The sequence below is a fragment of the Pseudophryne corroboree genome, chromosome 1, assembly GCF_028390025.1.
Source record: "Pseudophryne corroboree isolate aPseCor3 chromosome 1, aPseCor3.hap2, whole genome shotgun sequence".
NCBI lineage: Eukaryota > Metazoa > Chordata > Amphibia > Anura > Myobatrachidae > Pseudophryne > Pseudophryne corroboree.
Genome location: NC_086444.1, coordinates 360,981,949 through 361,006,096, shown reverse-complemented (window position 1 = coordinate 361,006,096; position 24,148 = coordinate 360,981,949). Strand labels below are relative to the sequence as shown.

The 24,148-nt window shown below is 44.9% G+C and overlaps 2 protein-coding genes across 4 annotated transcripts in view; one reads left to right on the top strand and one right to left on the bottom strand.

Annotated features, from left to right (window-relative positions):
• The window catches only part of PI4KA (phosphatidylinositol 4-kinase alpha), a 351,394-nt gene that overhangs the window by 223,538 nt on the left and 103,708 nt on the right, over positions 1-24,148 (top strand). For all 3 annotated transcript variants that reach the window (XM_063964791.1, XM_063964790.1, XM_063964792.1), the window contains exons 19-25: positions 1,054-1,104; positions 10,271-10,379; positions 11,274-11,410; positions 11,490-11,623; positions 11,738-11,820; positions 13,961-14,031; positions 22,353-22,477. In XM_063964791.1, the coding sequence (XP_063820861.1) occupies positions 1,054-1,104; positions 10,271-10,379; positions 11,274-11,410; positions 11,490-11,623; positions 11,738-11,820; positions 13,961-14,031; positions 22,353-22,477 (710 nt within the window). The remainder of the gene's footprint in view (positions 1-1,053; positions 1,105-10,270; positions 10,380-11,273; positions 11,411-11,489; positions 11,624-11,737; positions 11,821-13,960; positions 14,032-22,352; positions 22,478-24,148) is intronic.
• SERPIND1 (serpin family D member 1) lies at positions 2,353-8,434 on the bottom strand. Its single transcript, XM_063964795.1, has 5 exons — positions 8,326-8,434; positions 7,228-8,092; positions 6,255-6,528; positions 5,567-5,711; positions 2,353-2,660 (listed from the first exon to the last, which is right to left on the bottom strand). Exons 2-5 carry the CDS (start codon positions 8,060-8,062, stop codon positions 2,469-2,471), a joined length of 1,446 nt encoding a protein of 481 aa, XP_063820865.1. The 5' UTR covers positions 8,063-8,092; positions 8,326-8,434; the 3' UTR covers positions 2,353-2,468.

Here is a 24,148-nt window from a genome sequence, read left to right as displayed (position 1 = left end):
AAAACTTGTCTCACTCATAAAACACCCCAATATACCTGTCCCATTCTTTGTACTCTAATTTCCATCATTTTGCACTTTTTCACCCCAAAAATGACATCATTATTGGCCAATGAAAAATAATTAAAAACTTCTAAGTGCCTAATTAGTCATTCAGGGGGTTGTTTCAGAGGTTCGGAAACAATTCCCGACATTTCTAACCTAAATTAGGGATTTTCCCCAAGTTTATCACCTGCTCAGAGTTGATGAATTGAAATTTAGTGGTAAACTTACAGCTAAACCGTTTTCGCTGTCAATTTAATAGGCACTTTGGCAAATTTACCGTAATTTGCGGTAATTTTGCGTCTCTTTTTCTGCAAAAACGGTTATTGAATTCCTCCTTTAAATCTATAAAAAGAAGCGCACTCTGTTTCAGGTGTTTAAGTGTTCAATAGCAGACGCTGAAAAGTTAGCCTCTAGACAGGAGCCAGTTTGGATCTCTGATCATTGATGGTTAAGTGTGGGATTTCATTATCTGTGTCATTCCCTGCCTAAGGCTATGGCCACACATAGCAGCCAAGCGGGTCCCGCAGAACAGGATCCGGACAGTGACAGAAGGTGCCACAGTGTGTGAACACATACATTACATTGAAATGCATGTGTTCACATTGAAATCCCGCCGTCATGTCTTCCGGCTCAACCGCAGCATGCTGCTGTTGGATCTGGCGGTTGGACTGCCGCACATGTGTGGGCGCCTGCATAGTCGCCCATGTGCAGTCTCCTTGCGGCCAAGCGGGTCATGCTGAAAGGGACCCGCTTGGCCGCTATGTGTGTCCGTAGCCTTAGGCACAGTGGTACAGTACATCAAAGTGAAAAATATAAAAGTAAATTAGTATATTTAAGATTTTATTTGCAAACTAGAATGTAAAATAGTGTACTTCACTGATCTAAGACTAATCCTTTTATTACTTGTCCATTGCATAATTGTTCATATTATTTTATGGAAAGATTTTGTAATAGAAGAAAATGGTTTGTTTATTTTCAACTTTTCAATATTTTCAATGTTCTCTTTACCAGGCCTCTAGCAGCGCAGGTAATCTGGGAGTCCTCATCCCCGTAATTGCTGTGGTGAGTATTCCTGCATTTCATATTTGTCAGAATAACATTTACTTTGGTTTAAGCTAACATACTCTGTCATTATAAAATCAGCAGGTAGGGGATTCATTTGGGGCAGAGGTCCTTAACCCTGCATGCTCCGGTTCTATATTATCAGTGTTCCTTTTATTGTTGCCTGCATCCTAATAACTATGTATTGTTGTTTGTTGCTTCGGAAGGACGTTGTAGCTTTGTAAAAACAGATTTGTGGCCATCCAAAGCAAACTGTATGAAAACTGTGTTTTGCATGCCAACATATAAATTGGGAACTTTTTGATTAATTTGTGTTGTAATACACTGACGCCTTCATACAGAGCTCTTAGGTAACTCTTCCAGCTAACAGCTTAGAGGACATTATACATCGGAGTTAATGGTTACATTGGTAGCAGAAAAGCAAATATTTAGTAAGCTTGCATAAGCCACAAGTAAAACAGGTGCCAAATCCTGCTTTTACTCAGGGGTCCAGAACCATGTCTCTTCATTCAGCTCTTGGTATAGCGGAATTTCTCTATCTTTTCATACAACATTGATGACAGACATAGCGTTATTCCTTATCAGTTATGTTTTGCAAGGCTTTATTAGAGACTCTCTCATTGTATGACTTTTTATAGTAGTTCAAAAATATGAACACGTAACAAATAGAGAACATTACACAGGTCTGACACCTATCACAGTTTATGATAGTGTAGTGGTGTAAAATAGCATGGTGCTGTTTCTCATTGCAGTGTCTTAACTTATGAGCACCAGGTCAACACTAGTAAAAAAAATAAAAATTAAAAAGAAGTGTCCAGACAGGTCTGTGAAACTGTGCTTACCAACATTGGGGTCTACTTGTCGGAAAAACTGCAGTTTCCGACATTTTAAGGTTGAATCTAGATTTGACCTATTCAATCAAACTGCCGTTTATCCAACAAGTCAGAAATTCCGACTTGTCGGAAAACATGTGGATCGGTGGATTAGCTTCGGATCCACGTGTTTTGTCGGATTAGCGCCAAATCCGACAGGTTTTAGTACCATATCCGACAATATTAATCCGACTTTATAAAAAGTCGGATATGCCACAAATTGAATACTGAAATATCAGATCCTTTCCGTCGGAAAGGGTCCGACATCAATTAAATAGACCCCATTGTATATATGCAAAGTCAAGACAACTGGCGGACAGGGCAAATTAAGAATCTTAATCTATGTTAGGTATAAGGATTTCAATATACAACTGGGTTGTTGTTGTTTTAAGTACTGTATTGTGAATAGGCATTTTCCATATACTTAATTCAAATACATAAAAGAAACTAATATTTGCATCTAAGTATTAAGCCCCAGGTTTAGCTGGGAATTCATGATATGTTGGGGTTCGCAACTTTTCCGCAAAAAATGAGGCAATCCGTGCGAAGTTCATAGATGAAAAATAGGAAAGGACGGTCCACCGTAATGCGTGTCTGAGTAGATAGCGGCATGAATTTGGCTCCAGTGACCGTCGCGGCCTGAGTTCCTTCTTCATTCACAGTGATGCTGCCTTGTTGCTGAAACTGCAAAACGTTATGTAAGAAGGCATCCTCTAATGTAAAGAGTCGCAACGCAGTCTGGATGGTATTAAGAGAACCATTACCATACATTTACTGAAAGTTTGCAGGCATTGGAAGCCCAATCTGTTTATAACCATACAGTCTTAATGAAAAGTTATGTCTAATCACTAATTCCCATGACCTAAGCCTGTCATGTAATGTTCAAAGCCACCAGGGTTTCTTCGGCACATTGAATCTGGCCCTTTGAGTGTGTACTGATGTGCTCTGTTTTGTGTTTGCTTTGTTAGGGGTAAAGAATGCTAAATAAACTATTGCTATTATAACCCCTGTCCTATGAAACCCTGATAGGTAAACTCTCTAGCAGAGTTGCCCTATAGTTACATTTGCTGCAGATTCTTCGGGCTGGGTGTATACATTCATCTGTCCACGCTCAACATCCTTGTGTTTGAACTGACTGCTGAGAATAGCTTTATGTGCTATTTAGGGGTGGTCTTCAGTTTGCCGGTGGCCGGGCTCCCGACAACCAGCATGCTGGCATACCGACAGCTTTTCTCCATCTTGGGGGTCCACGACCCCCCTGGAGGGAGAATAGATACCGTGGCGAGCGTAGCGAGCCCGCAAGGGTCTCATTTGCGCTCGCCCAGCTGTCGGTATGCTGGTGGTCGGGATTCCGGCGCTGGTATGCTGGCCGCCGGGAGCCCGACTGCTGGCTATTTAGTTTTGTCCTGCTAATCTTGACCAGGTAATTGCACAGTGGGACAGTTCGGAAACAAAGGTGCAACTCAGTCACAATCAATGTCTGTACTGTGAAGTCCCAACTTACAAATTGCAAACATTGTGGCTTATTTCTGTGAAATTCACTCCTGATAACTGTACACAGTGCACGACCTGGATGAAGGGCATCTAAAGGCCCATACACACTGGACGATTTTGAGCTGAGAGCAGCTCACTTTTGGTGTGTTGAGCTGCTTTCAGCTGAAAGCCGCCCAGTGTGTATGCCCCAGCGATGAGCGCTGATGCGCACTCCCGCTTCATCGCTGGCGGCCGCCGTTCAATCTACTGGTATTACCAGATGAACGGCGGGCTGATCGGCTTTCCATAGCGTCCTGCTATGGAAAGCCGTTCACCCCCGCTGACATCGCTGGGCAAGGGTGAATTCGCTCAGTGTGTATGCACTGAACGCTTTTCAGCCCAGCGATGTCAGCGATCATCGCTATGCATACACGCTGGGCAAAAACGCCACCCAGTGTGTATGCACCTTAATTGTGAGGGTACTTAAGGCACATATAAGAAAGGACAGTGTAGAGGGCTGTTGGTGGCAATAAACAAAGTATTGGACGCAGTTAAAAGATGCGTTTTTTTCAGTAATCGTGGAAAAATTATAGCAAGCAAATAAGTGTTTACAATAATTTGGACTACATTGACATGTATATCTAGAATGTTATTTTGAAGAGTTTAACAACTTAACTGACCATTAAAAGAAAATTTACAATTTTTTTATTTTTTTATGTTTAAGTAAAAAATATGTGTAATTGTTTTCGTGGTAAAAAAACACCTAGGTGGGTCTAGTATACACAGTGTCCATAAGTCCTTATTTAAAAACTAACCCTGATACCCCCAGTGGTGATAGATACCCCACTGGCTTTTTACCCCCCATCCCCCTAAGAATAGATCACCCTGTGGTTTTGCCCTCACCACCTTAGTGACTGAATGCCCCTATTGATGTCCCCACCCCCTCCCCAAGTGGCAATAATTGAGGTATTAATAGTAACCCCCTCGCCCCTCCAGCGGCAGTAATTCACTGTGTGCCATTAAATCCCAGCCTCTTGTAACTATTGTTCATCCATGTGGCTATTAATGTAACTACTCCCAGAGTGACTTGCTCCTCCCCCTCTTGCAAAGCACAGAGGACCTGGTCAGGGGAGGATTGATCATCAGTCCCCAGCTGATCCCTGTACTTGAAATGCAGAGATCAGCTATTAGTGTTCAAGTGGGCACTTTTTATCTTCTCGATCAGGTGTATATTGCAGTATCAGCTTTGTGCTGCACGTGCATGACACAGAGTCCCCACATATGTTAGATGTGGCATTATGCTGGCATTATTTCTAATACCCCTTTTACACCAAGTCTCCGATCCCAGATATTACGGTGCAACCCGGGTCCTGAAAGGAATTCATATGTATTCCCTGCGGATGGGATGCCGGCTGTGTCTATCCCGACAGCGGCATCCCGCCCGCCAGAATGCCGGCAGCGTTGCGAGCGCTACGAATCCCCTTGCAGGCTTGCTATGCTCGCCACAGGATCTGTTCCCACTCTATGGGTGTCGTGGACACCCACGAGTGGGAATAGCCCCTGTGCGTCCACATTCCGGCTGTCAGCATTGTCGGCAGTCAGGATTCCAGCGTCTGTATCCTGACCGCCGGGATCCCGACCACGGGAAATTGATTGCCTCCTCCTTGACATGCTGTGAAAGAGACTACCTGGGTTCGGTGCCCCAGAAATTCTACCATGGTTAAACCAGAGACTGACCCAGGTAATCTACAGTGTGAAAGAGACACCTGGGTTATCCAGCACTGGTCACGGTAAAAGTAGCAGCGAGCCAGATCACAGTCGCTTGAAAATTATGTTATTTCTAAGCGCCAGCAAAGGGACAACTCGGCCATAACCCGGGTCCTTCCTTCAGTGTGAACAAGGTTTCAGCAGCTGTGACATGGCTTGAAACCGTGTTCAATAACGCATGTTGGACCCAGGTGTTTAGTGTGAAAGGTGTTTAACTATCTTTACAGTAAGATGATGCTGTTAGCAAGGGGTCCCTCTCTATGCTTTATTAGGCATATCTGCCTACTTTATAAAGGTAATGCATTCCATTACAACCTATGAACTGGTGTACACTTCTCAGTCATACAGACCTGGCCAATGTTTATTCCCTCATCGGTGATGCCTGAGAAATCTGCTTTAGTGGTAAATATGTCCTTTGCTCCCATGGTGCTAATTACTTCCTTCAAATTATATTTCTTTTCCAGCTTGAAGCGGGGTAGGTGAATTTCTCTTGCCCTGAGAACAAAGATATTATAAAATAAAGAAAAACACGTCTCATTTGGATATAGTGCCCTACCAAAGAGATGCTATTTCATACAATCTGCTGCTTATGAGGCAGGGTATATCGGTGCGCAAGGTTTTATGTACTTTTCTCTTTCACCCATGTAGAAATACTGGAATATGGAGGCACTCCTAATTATACCTAATCCCATGTCAGTACTGAGTAAGTCTCTTAACTGACTTCCTTATGTAGTCATCAGTAAAAAAAGACGCTATAAATGTATTTCCTTTAGATATATACTTTATCTTTCTTAAATCCTGCTCAGTTTGGATGACCATTCCTTACATACTCTGACATTTTACAGGCTGTGCTAGAAAAATGAGTTAGAAGCCGATTGGCTGGTACTTTGCTTCTATATACTCATATTTAGCATATCACCTGTATTTTGGTAGCGGAGCATTTATAATGCAACCTAACTGTGAAATTGCTACTTAACATCACCCTACCCCAACTCCAGGTGAACAACATCTTCGGTACGTGTGAAAGCATGGCTGTACCTGTTATTCATGGTCTTCTGCCATTTTTCCACCAGCTGTGGACTGAGCTGCTTCTCAAGGAGCTTCATACCAGACAGTTTATGTGGCACAGCTATTAGCATGCTCATGTTGCCTACGTATGGCAACTGTAGGAGATCACACTCCAGGTCATAGTCCACACCAACCATGAAGTTTCCCTTGGTCCTCATCATGTGTACTTTCACCACTTCTTTCTCACTTACACGAAAATTTGCAATATGGGTATTCTCTACTGGAAACTTACTCTCCCAAGTCCCTATATGAAAAGAGAAAACCTGCATATTAAAACATTACATAAGCAAACTATTTCTTATTTTTTAATTTATAGAGAAAGTATTCTTAAATTTTATTTTGGTTAGACACATTCAAAATTTGCAGAACTTAGAAATGACATCAAATACACAACCGCTTTTTTGGAACGAAAATGTATACAAATACAGAAACACTATAACTTCACAGCGTCTTAGGGAAGAGGGGGGGGATAGTTTGGGAGGAGGAGCAAGTAAGCAATGAGCAAACTTCCATGTGGTTATACTTGGAGGACATATTTTAACTTCTGTGAAGGTGCAATCGAGGCCATTGTTTAGAAAGGGCCAGAGCATGACGAGTGTTTGTGAACGGCTTTCTCTGAGAAGCCAAAGGACCCATATTGTGGCAGAGAACCATGGTCTGTCATGTAGGTACTAGGAAATCTTTCCCGTGTATGTGATGTGCCACAATGAGCTCTTGACCACTGGGATGGAAGGTGGTTCTATCTGTTTCCAAGTAGGATGCAGTCATAGGGCAAATGAGGTTTCTTTATAACACTTTAAAAACACAGTATTAGTTTTAACTTGAAATTACATATAAGATTTTCTTTTAAACTCTTCAATACAGTTTTAGAGCATCAATCAATACATTTCCCAATGTACACACTTTCAAATAAAGTTAAGCAAAAGAGATTAAAGATATTTACCTTTGAAATAGATGCAGTTCACGATAAACATTAGTAGTCCGGGGCTCAGGTTTGAAATTGCTTCCTTTATCAGGCCCTTGGTAAGCTTCTGGGTCCTTTGGTTTATCTGGTTTACAAAAGCTTTTTCTTCAAAATCGCCCACCTGAGCTTCTGCAAAGTAGTAGTTTTTCAAGCTACTCTTAAAGTCCTCTCTAATGGAGAAATTTTTTTGTATGTATAAGTCATTGACTGATCTCAAGGTATAACCAAAATCTCTGCGGTTGAGTCTGTGAGTTAATTTCCGGAAGACAGTGTGGATGGTGGTGGTGTCGTACTTTGAGCTGGCATTGATAAATTCTTTGAAGCCTAACATAGAGAAAATTTGACTCTGAGTTTGCCCTTTTGTTCCCATTGAAATTGTGGCCATCGCTGTGGAGACTCCAACCGGTGCCAGCAGAATATTTTCAGTTGTATTAATGTTTTCTCTTATTGTCCGATAAAGATCAAAGCCAAATTTGGCATTAATTATGTTGAGCCTTTGAATCCTGGTTTTCCCAGGGAATAGTTCATATATATTCCCTTGTGTTTTTTCTACATTCTTTACTGTAAGAGCATCAATGGTCTCAGTATAGTCTTCGCCAATTATTTGATCAAAATCTATATAGTCTTCCTCATCTTCTTCATCAGGAATAAGGTCATTGGTCACTGTGTCATCCTGGAGAGTCTTTGTATTTTGTGGAGAAATCCCGCGCGCTCCTACTTCAGCCCTACTATCAAAATGGTCATGCAGGTCTTTGACTCCACATAATGCTGATGAAATGAGCAGTATACTCGTAGCAAGGTGTAGAAGATTCATGTTGGAAGCAACAGACTTCAGGATTCTTTTCTAAAAGAACATTAGATGAAAACAGTGTTATAAGCAGACCTATATGTTTTAAACAAATTCATGGCTTAGTATATAGACCACCGGTCACCCATACCCAACCCTAAATATTTTCATAGCACATTGTGAAAGCAAAGTTTTATATGTCGCTAAACACTTTACAGCTTCATGCACATTCATGTATTACTGAATGATGTCATGTTTATAAAGTATATAGCATTAAGACACATCCTTACCTGGGAGCTCTAGATCACTGCTCCTAGTCCTAAAATGTAATGCTGTTGCTCAAAAGAGCTAATAAAAATAACCTTTACCACATTCTAGAGTAAACAGCCAGCTACATCAGACATAAAGGCCAGGTCAGCCAAAGTCCCTTCCTTCTGATGGGGCCCCTTTGTTCCCTCCCCACCATCCCACCTACTCACTTCCTGTACTTCATTGTCCAGTTGCAATAACAAACTGCATGGAGGTTTAACAACCCCTCTGTGCATGGATGATAATGTGGTGGTGAAGTGCCCTTAAGTTCTGTTTTGTTTAATAACAAATCTGTGTGGAATAATAATACAGAAAAAAGATACCAGATGTGCAGCAAAAGAGATCGGCTTTCTGTTCACTTTCCTGTCTCCCGCCACAGTTAATGCACAATGCTTGCAGTCTGAAATATAGATCTAAATGTCTGCTTAGATATGTAGCCCAAGGCATGTGAATGTATATATGACTTTTCCTTACCTGGCTTATACTATCCTCCCCATTGCCATCAATGGTCCTGAACCTCCGGGTTCAGCTAACACTGCCTTTGTGGCCCTTAAGACTGCATGTGCACAGTGGCAATATAGCGTGTATCCTATGTCCTACAATGTTTTGTGCTATAAAGGGTATATTTACTAAAGTGCAGGTTTATAGAAATGGAGATGTTGCCCATAGCAACAATCAGATTTTACTTATCTAAAGGCCCGTACACACTGGTCGATATATCGGCCGTTCTCTTTAGAATCTGATTGGCTGCTATGGGCAACATCTCCACTTCTATAAACCCTTTTATGTTGTTTTGTTTGCACTGCTTCTGTATAAAGGGATGTAGTTGGCATCCTGATTTACGGGATAACGGTGGCCAGGAGACCGGCGCCGGAATCCCGACACCTGTCAGAATGGCGACGCCAGAATCCTGACAGCCGAAATCCCAAATGTAAATATCTGGGGGAGGTTAGGGTTAGGCTGCGGAAGGTGTGTGTGTGTGGGGGGGGGGGGGGGTTAGGGTTAGGCTGCGGAAGGTGTGTGGGGGGGGGGGTTTAGGGTTAGGCTGCGGAAGATGTGTGTGTGGGGGGGTCAGGGACAGGCTGCGGAAGGTGTGTGTGGGGGGGTTAGGGACAGGCTGCGGAAGGTGTGTGTGGGGGGTTAGGGTTAGGCTGCGGAAGGTGTGTGTGTGTGGGGGGGGTTAGGGTTAGGCTGCGGAAGGTGTGTGTGGGGGGTTAGGGTCAGGCTGCGGAAGGTGTGTGTGTGGGGAGGTTAGGGTCAGGCTGCGGAAGGGGTGTGTGGGGGGTTAGGGTCAGGCTGTGGAAGGTGTGTGTGTAGGTGGGGGGGGGGGGGGTTAGGGTTAGGCTGCGGAAGGTGTGTGTGAGGGGGGGTGTTAGGGTTAGGCTGCGGAAGGTGTGTGTGTGGGGTTAGGGTTAGGCTGCGGAAGGAGTGTGGGGGGGTTTAGGGTCAGGCTGCGGAAGGTGTGTGTGTGTGGGGGGGTATGGTTAAGCTGCAGAAGGTGTGTGTGTGTGTGTGTGGGGCTAGGGTTAGGCTGCGGAAGGTGTGGTGGGGGGGGGTTAGGGTTAGGCTGCGGAAGGTGTGTGTGTGGGCAGGGGGTTAGGGTTAGGCTGCTGAGGGTGTGTGTGTGTGGGGGACTAGGGTTAGGCTGCGGAAGGTGTGTGTGGTGGGGCGTTAGAGCTAGGCTGTGGAAGGCGTGTGTTAGGGGGAGGGTTAGAGTTAGGCTGTGCGGGTAGGTTAGAGTTAGCTTAATTTCTCACCTCTATTGGAATTTTGGCAGTCGGATGCCAGGGTCATTATGTTGACCGCTGGCATCCTGACTGCTGGTCTCCCAAACCCAGCCCTGTATAAGTACTATGTAATATACTATATATGTACCTTTATGTACATTTACAAGAAAAGTAGCATTTTATCATTGTTTATGTACAGCTAACACGAAGATTACCACCCATCAAAGAAGCTAAACCCCGACTTCAGAAACTGTTCCGAGATTTCTGGTTATACTCTGTTCTTATGGGCTTTGCAGTGGAAGGGTCAGGTAAGTCATAGCTAACACATTACTCTGTGCTTGTGTTCCTATAGTATGGTTTTTCTTCCATAAATCTCAGGAGCTAGTTGCTTTAAACCTTTCTCTTCCATGTTTCCTCATCCTTGATCATAGTTGCCCCACTGCCTATTTGTACATGCTGGCATTACCATAAATGTGCTGCAGTGACCCTGGCTGAGACGGTTGTGTGTGCAGTTTTCTGAAAGTTTATACATTAAGGGCATCTTTCTCTTTTACTTTCATTGCTGTGGTTTGTATATTGTTATTGGAACTTTTTCTTGCTGTAGATACTCTTAATATGTAACGTGCATTTGTTTACCCAACTAGTATGGTACCGATTTGCTGTGGTCTGCAAGTCTCTTAGAAGCATAGATTCTTGCTCACAGTATGAGCTCTGCAAGACTATTTCTATAATTCTATACTTTCTATGTGAATTTCGTCATGTGCTTTCTATAGGGGAGGCAGTCAATTTACCGGCTGTCAGCATATCGACAGCGGAATCCCGCCCGCCAGCTGGAATCCCCACTTGGGTGGTGTTCCACGCCACCACCCGAGGGGGAATATAAGCCCGCGAGGGGACACACTGCGCTCTCTGCCAATTTCCCGGCTGTCGGGATCCCGGCGTCGGTCTCCTGACCGCCGGAATATCATACTGATCCCTTTTATAGAGCTCTTTGTGCATGCCTGCTGGAGGTATCTTTGTATAACACACTTCCATACAACTCATCTGGTCCCTATATTCACTTTATCACTGTATAGTGTCTTAATACTGTCTGTACTATATTTCCTGGAACATGCCATAAACCTGTCTTGAGCTCAGCAGGGATATTTTTGAAATGATTGATGTGTGCTTTATATAGGTTTGTGTTCTTCCTTGTTCTGCAGGTCTCTGGCCTGAGGAGTGGTATGAAGGAGTATGTGAGATAGCTACTAAGTCACCCTTGCTGACTTTTCCTAGTAAGGAACCTTTGCGCTCTGTCCTGCAGTATAACTCTGCTATGAAGAATGACACTGTGACATCGGTGAGTGCCAAACTATGTTTGGGCTGTATCCAAATGGCTATTGTATATGACAAATTTAATGCTGATATTTCCTGTGCAGGCAGAATTAAATGAGCTAAGGAGCACCATTATCAATCTGCTGGACCCTGCCCCTGAGGTATCTGCACTCATCAACAAGCTTGACTTTGCAATGTCCACTTACCTACTATCTGTATATCGCCTTGAGCACATGAGGTGGGTATAGCTGCAGGCACACACTACTGTTCAATCAGGTACATTTAAATAGTTTTGTGTACCACCTCCTTTGTTCATTGTTTTTTTGCTTGACATCAATTGTTTCTCTGTTAGGGTCTTGCACTCAACAGATAAGGATCGGTTCCAGGTCATGTTCTTTTACTTTGAGGACAAAGCTATCCAGAAAGATAAATCAGGTGAAGTTTATTATGTTTTACTTGTGTCCACATTTAATCTTTGAAATGGAATGGCTCATCCACATGAGTTTCTGACATCCAGTAAGGGGCCTTTGCAGTATCATGGCTGTAGAGATTCAGAACAGGACATTAGACCTCTTAAATCCTCCAGAGTTTGTTTGTTTTTTTTAGTTGCAGTGACCCAACAATTCTGTGAACATAGAGGAATTGGCAAATATGTTTCTTCTGCAGCTCCCATATATCCTTAGATTGTCCCTTAAGAATTGAACCTGTAGCTAACAGTCGTATAGCACCTTCCTTTCAAACCTTTGTGTTCAGTAGAGTTCGTATTGCTTGTTTGATACAGCCTTCTGGTTGGTAAGATGTGAGTTAGTATAGTTTATATAGAAATCCATCTAACCTCATAAATATCACGTCTCCCATCATCCTACAAGTCACTAAAATGTGCCTTATTGAATGCATGCTCTGTTGTAACAAATGAACATCAATCCACGACCTCCTCATCTCCAACTTCAACCTGCCGGCCATACCAGAAACATGGCTCACACAATCAGACACAGCCTCCCCTGCAACACTGTCACACAGTGGTCTCCACTTAACACACACCTCCAGGATTGGCAACAGTAAAGGAGGTGTGGTTGGAATATTGCTATCCCAATTTTTCACATACACAGTTCTTCCACAGATTCCATCACTCACATTCACATCGTTTGAAGTTCATTCTATCATGATTTTCACCCCATTCTCTCTGCATGTTTCAACTATCTATCGCACACCTGGGCAACCCAAAAAACAATTTCTAGATTTTTCTGCCTGACTCCCACACTTCTTATCTTCTGACATCTTCACGATCATCATGGGTGATTTCAATATTGCTATTTACAGTACACAACTCTTCATGCCTCCAAACGCCATTCTCTAACCTCCTCTACTCATAAGGAGGACCACTGCCTTGATCTTGTATTCACCAGGTTCTGCTCAGTTTCTGAATTCATTAACACTATTATCACTTTTTCAATCTCTTCCATTACTCCAAACTCTGACACTGAAATCAAGCAAGCCTCCTCTAACCCGCAGGCATCTAAGCCTACTCCACGTAGGCTTAGATGCCAACCATTGCACTCTAAATCAACAAGACACTTACAAAAACTGTCACGTAAAGTAGAACATCATTGACGTATTGGACACTGCCAAACAAGCATATTTCCAAACAAACATATTTCCAATCTCTCATATCTTCTCATGCAACCAACCCCAAGCGACTTTTCAGTACATTTAAATAACTTCTTTACCTCCCTCCCCCCTAGCAATCGGTAATGACAAATTTTGAATATAAGGCGCTGTGTTCTGCAACTTCTGAGCATTCCCCCCATTATGGATAGCTTATTGCAGTGTCCCCCCTATTGGATGTCTCAGTCCATTGGTGAACACTGGACATCCACCCATTAGGCTCATGGCTTTATGTGTCTTTTTCTGTTAGGATTGTGGTCCTCATTCTCTTCTTACTCTTGTCCATACTCTGTGGGGAATGTAACTGCTGGAACCAGTAAGTGCGGGACTTCGTCTGAGTTCTCACATAGTTTTAAAGCACCAGTCAGTTACACAACAAAACCAACCTTGTTTTGCCGTATAATTGATTGCCGCTTAAAATACGTGAGTCCCGCACTTCCTGGTTCTTGTAATCTGTTACATTCCCTCCTCTTAGTCCTATACTTTGGAACTTTGTTAAGAAACATACTGAACTCTCAGGAAGCCTCTGGGGTAAATTGGGGTAAGAATTCTAGATTTTATAGTAATAGGATGTTGTCCTTTAGTCAGTGTTGCCTCATTTGTCCCTATGTGTAAGACTGTGTATAATTGACTATTAGCAAAATCTTACTACTATTCTCTCAAATGCATTACACTTTAAAAATAGAATGAAGAGTTTTCATGGTCTTTGACCAGTGTGAATAATAACAAATTGAAGGTGTGCTGATACTCAGCGAAAATCCCAAGTCACAATTTTGGCTATTGCCCCTCCATTTTGTCTGAATGGTATCCTTACATAACTGTACCTTTTGTCAGGGGCTAGTGAATAGAAAAGCTTGGTACCAATGTGTGGTGACATTAATTACCCCTTAGTGTTTTTTGTATCCTGCAGGGATGATGCAGTGTGTTGTTGCAGTAGCAGACAAAGTATTTGATGCATTCCTAGCGGTGATGGCTGATAAGGTAAGAGCTGGTTGGCATGATCTAGAATTATGTAACTCTGGTTCTTTTAGGGACCTGGAAGCCTGTGGTGGGACATAGCATAGGCTTACATAGCTTATATTCTCAGCAGGTTTCTCCAAGCTTATGGGTCACGTGTAGAACCTTGGTATCTCATGTACAAAGCCACAATGAGGACAACTGAGGAGGTCTCAAACTATGTTGATCCTTTCAATTATACATAAATTGATAGACCTGAGCTTTTAATCCATTATCCTTAATAAAATTCAAACAACAATTGCACCAAGTACATTAGACACATGTTCTCACAGCACAAATTATGTGAATCATAATTACTACAGGCTTTATTTTCAGTTCTCTCTTGGAACAGACCTTACATGTTATGCATTTTCAGTTCCACTGTCATAGTAGCCTGTGTGGCCTTCTTATTTAAATGATCTGAACATGGTCCCTATTTTGCGTTCTGGCACAAACCAATCATGCATACGTCACTCCTAATGCCTTCTTGTAGGAGACCGAAATACGAAGAAATCATTTATACCCCTTTAACACCACTAGCTAGTAACACGGATTATTGCACATGAACGTGCATAACCCGTGTTGCTGGCTGGTGTAAAAGGGTCGAGTTGGAATAGTCCAGGTCGAGTGACCCGGTATTCCAACTCGGGAAGATTGCGGGGTTGAACACGTGTTCAACCCAGCATAGAGATGTGTAGCTCACTCTTGAGCCGCTCTTTTGAGCCGGCTCTACTAAGTGAGCCGGGTGAGCCGTGAGCCGTTTCAAGTGAGCGGCGGTTCTTCAGCGGCGGTTCACCTGTGTCAGCTCCCTCTGTCTGTGTGTAACTGTAATGAGATGATTCATGACTCATGAGAAGAACTGACTCGCTCCCGGCAGGAAGTGGAACAGAGCCAGCGCAGTGAGCGGCGGTTCTTCACTGAGTCAGTGTATGTGAAGAACCGCTCACTGCGCCGGCTCTGTTCTAATTCCTGCCTGGAGTCGGGAGCGAGTCAGTTCTTCTCATGAGTCATGAATCATCTCATCACTGTTACACACAGACAGAACGTGAGCCGTGAGCCATGAGCCGTTCAAAAGAACCGTCTCTTTCTCTAACGTCCTAGTGGATGCTGGGGACTCCGAAAGGACCATGGGGAATAGCGGCTCCGCAGGAGACTGAGCACAAAGTAAAAGCTTTAGGACTAGCTGGTGTGCACTGGCTCCTCCCCCTATGACCCTCCTCCAAGCCTCAGTTAAGATTTTGTGCCCGAACGAGAAGGGTGCAATCTAGGTGGCTCTCCTGAGCTGCTTAGAGTAAAAGTTTAAATAGGTTTTTTATTTTCAGTGAGACCTGCTGGCAACAGGCTCACTGCATCGAGGGACTAAGGGGAGAAGAAGCGAACTCACCTGCGTGCAGAGTGGATTGGGCTTCTTAGGCTACTGGACATTAGCTCCAGAGGGACGATCACAGGCCCAGCCATGGATGGGTCCCGGAGCCGCGCCGCCGGCCCCCTTACAGATGCTGAAGCAAGAAGAGGTCCATAAATCGGCGGCAGAAGACTTTCCTGTCTTCATAAGGTAGCGCACAGCACTGCAGCTGTGCGCCATTGCTCTCAGCACACTTCACACTTCGGTCACTGAGGGTGCAGGGCGCTGGGGGGGGGCGCCCTGGGAAGCAATGAATTTACCTTATTTGGCAAAAAATACATCACATATAGCTCCTGGGCTATATGGATGTATTTAACCCCTGCCAGTTTTCCAGAAAAAAGCGGGAGAAGAGCCCGCCGTGAAGGGGGCGGGGCCTATCTCCTCAGCACACAACGCCATTTTTCCCACACAGCTCCGCTGGTAGGAAGGCTCCCAGAATCTCCCCTGCATCCTGCAACTACAGAAACAGGGTAAAAAAGAGAGGGGGGCACTTATTTGGCAAAATAACAGATATAAGCAGCTATAAGGGATAGACACTTATTGTAAGGTTGTCCCTATACATATATAGCGCTCTGGTGTGTGCTGGCAAACTCTCCCTCTGTCTCCCCAAGGGGCTAAGTGGGTCCTGTCCTCTATCAGAGCATTCCCTGTGTGTGTGCTGGGTGTCGGTACGTGTGTGTCGACATGTATGAGGAGGAAAATGATGTGGAGGCGGAGCAATTGCCTATAATGGTGATGTCACCCCCTAGGGAGTCGACACCTGAATGGATGGCCGTAATTAAGGAATTACGTGACAGTGTCGGCACGTTACAGAAAACTGTTGACGACATGAGACAGCCGGCAGCTCAGTTAGTGCCTGTCCAGGCGTCTCAAACACCGTCAGGGGCTATTAAACGCCCGTTACCTCAGTGGGTCGACACGGACCCAGACACAGACACTGACTCCAGTGTCGACGGTGAAGAAACAAACGTATTTTCCAGTAGGGCCACACATTACATGATCACGGCAATGAAGGAGGTTTTGCACATCTCTGATACTGCAAGTACCACAAAAAGGGGTATTATGTGGGGTGTGAAAAAACTACCCGTAGTTTTTCCTGAATCAGATGAATTGAATGAAGTGTGTGATGAAGCGTGGGTTACCCCCGACAAAAAACTGCTAATTTCTAAAAAATTATTGGCACTATATCCCTTCCCACCAGAGGTTAGGGCTCGTTGGGAAACACCCCCCTAGGGTGGATAAGGCGCTCACACGCTTATCAAAACAAGTGGCGTTACCGTCTCCAGAAACGGCCGCCCTTAAGGAGCCAGCAGATAGGAGGCTGGAAAATATCCTTAAAAGTATATACACACATACTGGTGTTATACTGCGACCAGCAATCGCCTCAGCCTGGATGTGCAGTGCTGGGGTGGCTTGGTCGGATTCCCTGACTGAAAATATTGATACCCTGGACAGGGACAATATATTATTGACTATAGAGCATTTAAAGGATGCATTCCTATATATGCGAGATGCACAGAGAGACATTTGCACTCTGGCATCAAGAGTAAGTGCGATGTCCATTTCTGCCAGAAGAGGATTATGGACGCGACAGTGGTCAGGGGATGCGGATTCCAAACGGCATATGGAAGTATTGCCGTATAAAGGGGAGGAGTTATTTGGGGGCGGTCTATCGGACCTGGTGGCCACGGCAACGGCTGGGAAATCCACCTTTTTACCCCAAGTCACCTCGCAGCAGAAAAAGATACCGTCTTTTCAGGCTCAGTCCTTTCGTCCCCATAAGGGCAAGCGGGCAAAAGGCCACTCATATCTGCCCCGGGGCAGAGGAAGGGGAAAAAGACTGCAACAGACTTCTTCTTCCCACGAACAGAAGCCTTCCCCCGCTTCTGCCAAGTCCTCAGCATGACGCTGGGGCCTTACAAGCGGACTCAGGCACGGTGGGGGTCCGTCTCAAGAATTTCAGCGCGCAGTGGGCTCACTCGCAAGTGGACCCCTGGATCCTGCAGGTAGTATCTCAGGGGTACAAATTGGAATTCGAGACGTCTCCCCCTCGCCGGTTCCTGAAGTCTGCTTTACCAACGTCTACCCCCGACAGGGAGGCGGTATTGGAAGCCATTCACAAGCTGTATTCCCAGCAAGTGATAATCAAGGTACCCCTCCTACAACAGGGAAAGGGGTATTACTCCACGCTGTTTGTGGTACCGAAGCCGGACGGCTCGGTGAGACCCATTTTAAATCTGAAAGCCTTGAACACTTACATAAAAAGGTTCAAGTTCAAGATGGAGTCACTCAGAGCAGTGATAGCGAACCTGGAAGAAGGGGACTACATGGTGTCTCTGGACATCAAGGATGCTTACCTCCATGTCCCAATTTGCCCTTCTCACCAAGGGTACCTCAGGTTTGTGGTACAGAACTGTCACTATCAGTTTCAGACGCTGCCGTTTGGATTGTCCACGGCACCCCGGGTCTTTACCAAGGTAATGGCCGAAATGATGATTCTTCTTCGAAGAAAAGGCGTCTTAATTATCCCTTACTTGGACGATCTCCTGATAAGGGCACGGTCCAGAGAACAGTTAGAGGTCGGAGTAGCACTATCTCAAATAGTACTACGACAGCACGGATGGATTCTAAATATTCCAAAATCGCAGCTGATTCCGACGACACGTCTGCTGTTCCTAGGGATGATTCTGGACACAGTACAGAAAAAGGTGTTTCTCCCGGAAGAGAAAGCCAGGGAGTTATCCGACCTAGTCAGGAAACTCCTAAGACCAGTCCAGGTATCAGTGCATCAGTGCACAAGGGTCCTGGGAAAGATGGTGGCTTCTTACGAAGCGATTCCATTCGGCAGATTCCACGCAAGAACTTTTCAGTTGGATCTGCTAGACAAATGGTCCGGATCGCATCTTCAAATGCATCAGCGGATAACCCTGTCTCCAAGGACAAGGGTGTCTCTCCTGTGGTGGTTACAGAGTGCTCATCTCCTAGAGGGCCGCAGATTCGGCATTCAGGATTGGGTCCTGGTGACCACGGATGCCAGCCTGAGAGGCTGGGGAGCAGTCACACAGGGAAAAAATTTCCAGGGCTTGTGGTCAAGCATGGAAACGTCACTTCACATAAATATCCTGGAACTAAGGGCCATTTACAATGCCCTAAGTCAGGCAAGGCCTCTGCTTCAGGGTCAGCCTGTATTGATCCAGTCGGACAACATCACGGCAGTCGCCCACGTAAACAGACAGGGCGGCACAAGAAGCAGGAAGGCAATGACGGAAGTGGCAAGGATTCTTCGCTGGGCGGAAAATCATGTGATAGCACTGTCAGCAGTGTTCATTCCGGGAGTGGACAACTGGGAAGCAGACTTCCTCAGCAGACACGATCTTCACCCGGGGGAGTGGGGACTTCACCCAGAAGTCTTCCACATGATTGTAAACCGTTGGGAAAAACCAAAGGTGGACATGATGGCGTCTCGCCTCAACAAAAAACTGGACAGATATTGCTCCAGGTCAAGGGACCCTCAGGCAATAGCTGTGGACGCTTTGGTAACACCGTGGGTGTACCGGTCAGTGTATGTGTTCCCTCCTCTTCCTCTCATACCAAAAGTACTGAGAATCATAAGAAGGAGAGGAGTAAAGACTATACTCGTGGCTCCGGATTGGCCAAGAAGGACTTGGTACCCGGAAATTCAAGAGATGCTCTCGGAAGACCCGTGGCCTCTACCTCTAAGACAGGACCTGCTCCAGCAGGGACCATGTCTGTTCCAAGACTTACCGCGGCTGCGTTTGACGGCATGGCGGTTGAACGCCGGATCCTGAAGGAAAAAGGCATTCCGGATGAAGTCATCCCTACCCTGATCAAAGCCAGGAAGGATGTAACCGTACAACATTATCACCGTATTTGGCGTAAATATGTTGCGTGGTGCGAGGCCAGGAAGGCCCCTACGGAGGAATTTCAACTGGGTCGATTCCTGCATTTCCTGCAAACAGGACTGTCTATGGGCCTCAAATTAGGGTCCATTAAGGTTCAAATTTCAGCCCTGTCGATATTCTTCCAAAAAGAACTAGCTTCTGTTCCTGAAGTTCAGACGTTTGTCAAGGGAGTACTGCATATACAGCCTCCTTTTGTGCCTCCAGTGGCACCTTGGGATCTCAATGTAGTGTTGGGATTCCTAAAATCACATTGGTTTGAACCACTCACCACTGTGGACTTGAAATATCTCACATGGAAAGTGGTAATGCTGTTAGCCCTGGCTTCAGCCAGGCGTGTATCAGAATTGGCGGCTTTATCCTATAAAAGCCCTTACCTAATTTTTCATACGGACAGGGCAGAATTGAGGACTCGTCCTCAATTTCTCCCTAAGGTGGTTTCAGCATTTCACTTAAACCAACCTATTGTGGTGCCTGCGGCTACTAGGGACTTGGAGGATTCCAAGTTGCTGGACGTAGTCAGGGCCCTGAAAATATATGTTTCCAGGACGGCTGGAGTCAGAAAATCTGACTCGCTGTTTATCCTGTATGCACCCAACAAGCTGGGTGCTCCTGCTTCTAAGCAGACGATTGCTCGTTGGATTTGTAGTACAATTCAGCTTGCACATTCTGTGGCAGGCCTGCCACAGCCAAAATCTGTAAAAGCCCATTCCACACGGAAAGTGGGCTCATCTTGGGCGGCTGCCCGAGGGGTCTCGGCTTTACAACTTTGCCGAGCAGCTACTTGGTCAGGGGCAAACACGTTTGCTAAATTCTACAAATTTGATACCCTGGCTGAGGAGGACCTGGAGTTCTCTCATTCGGTGCTGCAGAGTCATCCGCACTCTCCCGCCCGTTTGGGAGCTTTGGTATAATCCCCATGGTCCTTTCGGAGTCCCCAGCATCCACTAGGACGTTAGAGAAAATAAGAATTTACTTACCGATAATTCTATTTCTCATAGTCCGTAGTGGATGCTGTGCGCCCATCCCAAGTGCGGATTGTCTGCATTACTTGTACATAGTTATTGTTACAAAGATCGGGTTATTGTTGTTGTGAGCCATCTTTTCAGAGGCTCCTTCTGTTATCATGCTGTTAACTGGGTTCAGATCACAAGTTGTACGGTGTGATTGGTGTGGCTGGTATGAGTCTACCCGGGATTCAAAATCCTTCCTTATTGTGTACGCTCGTCCGGGCACAGTATCCTAACTGAGGCTTGGAGGAGGGTCATAGGGGGAGGAGCCAGTGCACACCAGCTAGTCCTAAAGCTTTTACTTTGTGCCCAGTCTCCTGCGGAGCCGCTATTCCCCATGGTTCTTTCGGAGTCCCCAGCATCCACTACGGACTATGAGAAATAGAATTATCGGTAAGTAAATTCTTATTTTTCGATGAGCTGAACCGTTCAGAGCCGCTCTCTAACCAAGCAAACTGTGCAGTGTAAACGGTAGCCGGGTCGATGCGACCCGGCTTCCCGTTTACACTCTGTGTGGGCGGCGCTTGGAGATCATGTGATCTCCAAGCGCTGCCCCCGTCGCTTCACCGGCAACATCACCAACCCGGCAATATGCCGGGTTGGTGACTCCGGTCTAAATGGGGGATGATGAGGGTCGCAGCCGGGTAGCTCCCGTGTCAGGGCTCCCGGCTGCGACCCGCTAAAGTTGGTGTAAGACACACAAATACATGCAGAGGTTGTGAATAGAGCACACCGTGCCCCAATTCATGAGATGGGAAATTTAGGCAGGTTTCCAACAGCCATACATTTTAAGCTCTCCTTAGACATACCCTAGGAATTTATCAAATCAGAAACTGTTCTGGTTTTAGTTGTCCGGTGAATATCCCTGACACCATTAGGCACAGTAAGTGTCTCTGCTGCTTGCAGACAATCAGCTAGGGTGGGTCTTACTGTCTATCGAATCTGCTTTGGTTTTTATAGTCTTTTTGTTTGCTGTTTTGCTGTGGTTTTTACCACATTCTAAAATGATAGATAGCAACCTGTGTTACTTTTTTGAAGACTCTGTTGTTTCTAATGGCAGCCAGGAAAATCCGAGTATGCAGTGAACTTGTTTGTTTTTTTATCTCAGTTGTACAGAAAACATGTTTAAATCATTTTGCTTATTATAAAATAACCTGGAAATTGTACATGTTTATCTCATTGTTCTCCACTCAAGCACACACGCACACGCACACACACACACACACACCCTATCAGAAATAGTTTCAGTTCACCAGTTAGAAAGGGAATGGCATCGGGATGATGGTCAGGATGCCGGCAGTCAAAAGACCAGCGCCGGAATACCATCAATCAGCATACGGAACGTAAGTATGCCAAGGAGTGTTGGGGTTAGGCTGACCGCCGGCATCCTCACTGTCGGGATTCCGTACCCAACCTGAAAGGAAGAAGTCCAAAATGTGATTGGCTGTTAGGAGCTGCTGCACTTTTCGCTATGATAGTAAATTACTCCTTTGATTGCATTTTCTACTGTTATAAAAATATTGTCTGGTGGTTTTTTTTTTCTTTCTGTGCACTTCTTTCTGAGGGTGGGTACTTACTAGAACGATATCGGACCGATATGTTGTTTCCGGCCAGAAGAAAATGATGTATCGGGCGGATCATTCATGGTGTACCCGCAATTTGCATGCCGGCGGTCGCATGTGATATCTTCTGGTTGGCTGTGCTGCATGCCCAACCGGAGGATAACACTTGCAACCTGGTGCATATTAACAGTGATCTTTCTGTCTTTCGTTACAATTTCCTGATGTGTACGGGCAATCGGGCATGGTCCAGGCCGAAGGGAATTCAGCCAAACCATCTGCCCGATTTCCCAACGTTCAGGTGTGTACTCGCCCTACAGTAAATGAAATTTTAGAGTAAGTTAGAAGTGTTCTGCAATAACCATGTGTCTATTTTGTAAGCTAATTTATTACCTCTACCATACTGTTGTAGCCTAAAACAAAGGAGAACGAGGAAGAGTTGGAGCGCCACGCTCAGTTCCTGCTTGTGAACTTCAATCACATTCATAAACGTATCAGGAGGGTCGCAGACAAGTATTTATCTGGACTGGTAGACAAGTGAGTAACGAATGCCCACCAGCTCGCTTAAATAACATCAATACATGTCTGTGTGCTGTATTTGTATATTTGTAAGTGGCCAGTTGGAAAGTGACATGAATCAAAAGAAATGCAGACTTTGCTCATTCTTATGAATAACATTGTTTAGGCATTTATACATTAACTCTTGTAGTAGGGCTCTTTTCTGAGTTATTGATTTCCAAAGTTCACGGCATTGAGGGAACTTTTACAGAACCTGTAGCCTTTAGAGCAGAGGTTCTCAAACTTGGTCCTCTGGGGCACACACAGTGCATGTTTTGCAGGTAACCCAGCAGGTGCACAGGTGTATTAATTACTCACTGACACATTGTAAAAGGTCCACAGGTGGAGCTAATTATTTCACCTGCGATTCTGTGAGGAGACCTGCAAAACATGCACTGTGTGGGGTCCTGAGGACCGAGTTTGAGAACCTCTGCTTTAGAGTCATACTGTAATCATGTGTGGCTGGTCCCCATTCCCACTATTCCACATATGTGATAGAGATCTTTTAAATGTCAAGTGTAAAGCTATGGTAACCTGTATATTAGATATAAATGCAGCATTCACTAGCTACAGTATGTGAAAATGTTTTTATTGTAAACGTGTGTTTATAACTTAGAGACTGCATCTTATAACGCACTAAATTGCTTATTCTGTGGATTGAACGAGAAGACGTAGTTGAGGTTAAGCGTGTGAGCAGGTGTTTGTACAATAGCTTAAGAGTGTGAGCAGGTGACTGACAGGATTCGTGCTACGCCAGAGATACTCCTGTTATTACCAGATGGATTTTAATGAATCCTGATGGTGCTCTGGCCTCTTGAGTACAAAAGATCCCTGGCTGTGGCTGCTGCAGGATTGATGTCCTGAGATCTGGGTCCTGCCCCCTGGAGCCTTTTTCTGCTTAGTGGTGGAAATAGAAATAGTGGTGGAAATAGTGGTGGTCTGTAATAGTGGCAGTGGCCCAAGATGTGCCTTTCTGGTGCCAGTTTACAGGAGAGCTTAATAAACAACAAATGTATATCACAGTTCATTGGCTGAAGATTTGCCCCAGTGTGCATGACTAGATGGCCTTTGTCAGTGACACCATGAACCATTAAAGATTTTTGTATGGAAGTAGAGAAATATTATATACGGTAAATATCATAAAATGTGTTCTGTTAGGTACAACTCATGATTTGTGATGCAGCCACAGCAGAATAAAAGTGTTTAAAAGTGTGTTCACTCGCCACTTACTTACCTTACTATCCTCTTCTATGTTCCTTGCTCTCCTGCTCATTAGTACCTTACATAAGGTCAGACACCACAACCCCATGATGCCACTGTCCGCTTGGCCCTTTTTGCTTGCCTGAGATGGATCACAGAGCTGAGATTCTTTGAATCACCTCAGGAAACTATTACATTCAACTAGCTTGGAACAGTATATGAAGGTTTATGTTGAGGATACTAGTTTCTGACAGGAAGGTCATGGTGGTATTACTGCTTACTTCTGGAGCAGTTTTTCTCTAGGCACGAGAACTACTGGTCAACATCATTGGATGAAGCTGACTGGACTCAACATCCTCTGTCTTGCTAGAGAGTGATGTCACTCCAGAGTATATCATTGGTAATCCAAAGGATCTGGCAGCTTGTGTCTTTTCCTCTGGGTGGGGTGAT

Bases quoted from the DNA above. Each gene is read 5' to 3' on its own strand.
- SERPIND1 (XM_063964795.1), bottom strand. From the start codon at position 8,062: ATGAATCTTCTACACCTTGCTACGAGTATACTGCTCATTTCATCAGCA. The intron at 6,529-7,227 runs GTAAATATCTTT...CTTTTCATATAG, and splicing joins GAACTGCATCTATTTCAAAG to GGACTTGGGAGAGTAAGTTT. The intron at 5,712-6,254 runs GTACAGCCATGC...CTTTGTTCTCAG, and splicing joins CAGAAGACCATGAATAACAG to GGCAAGAGAAATTCACCTAC.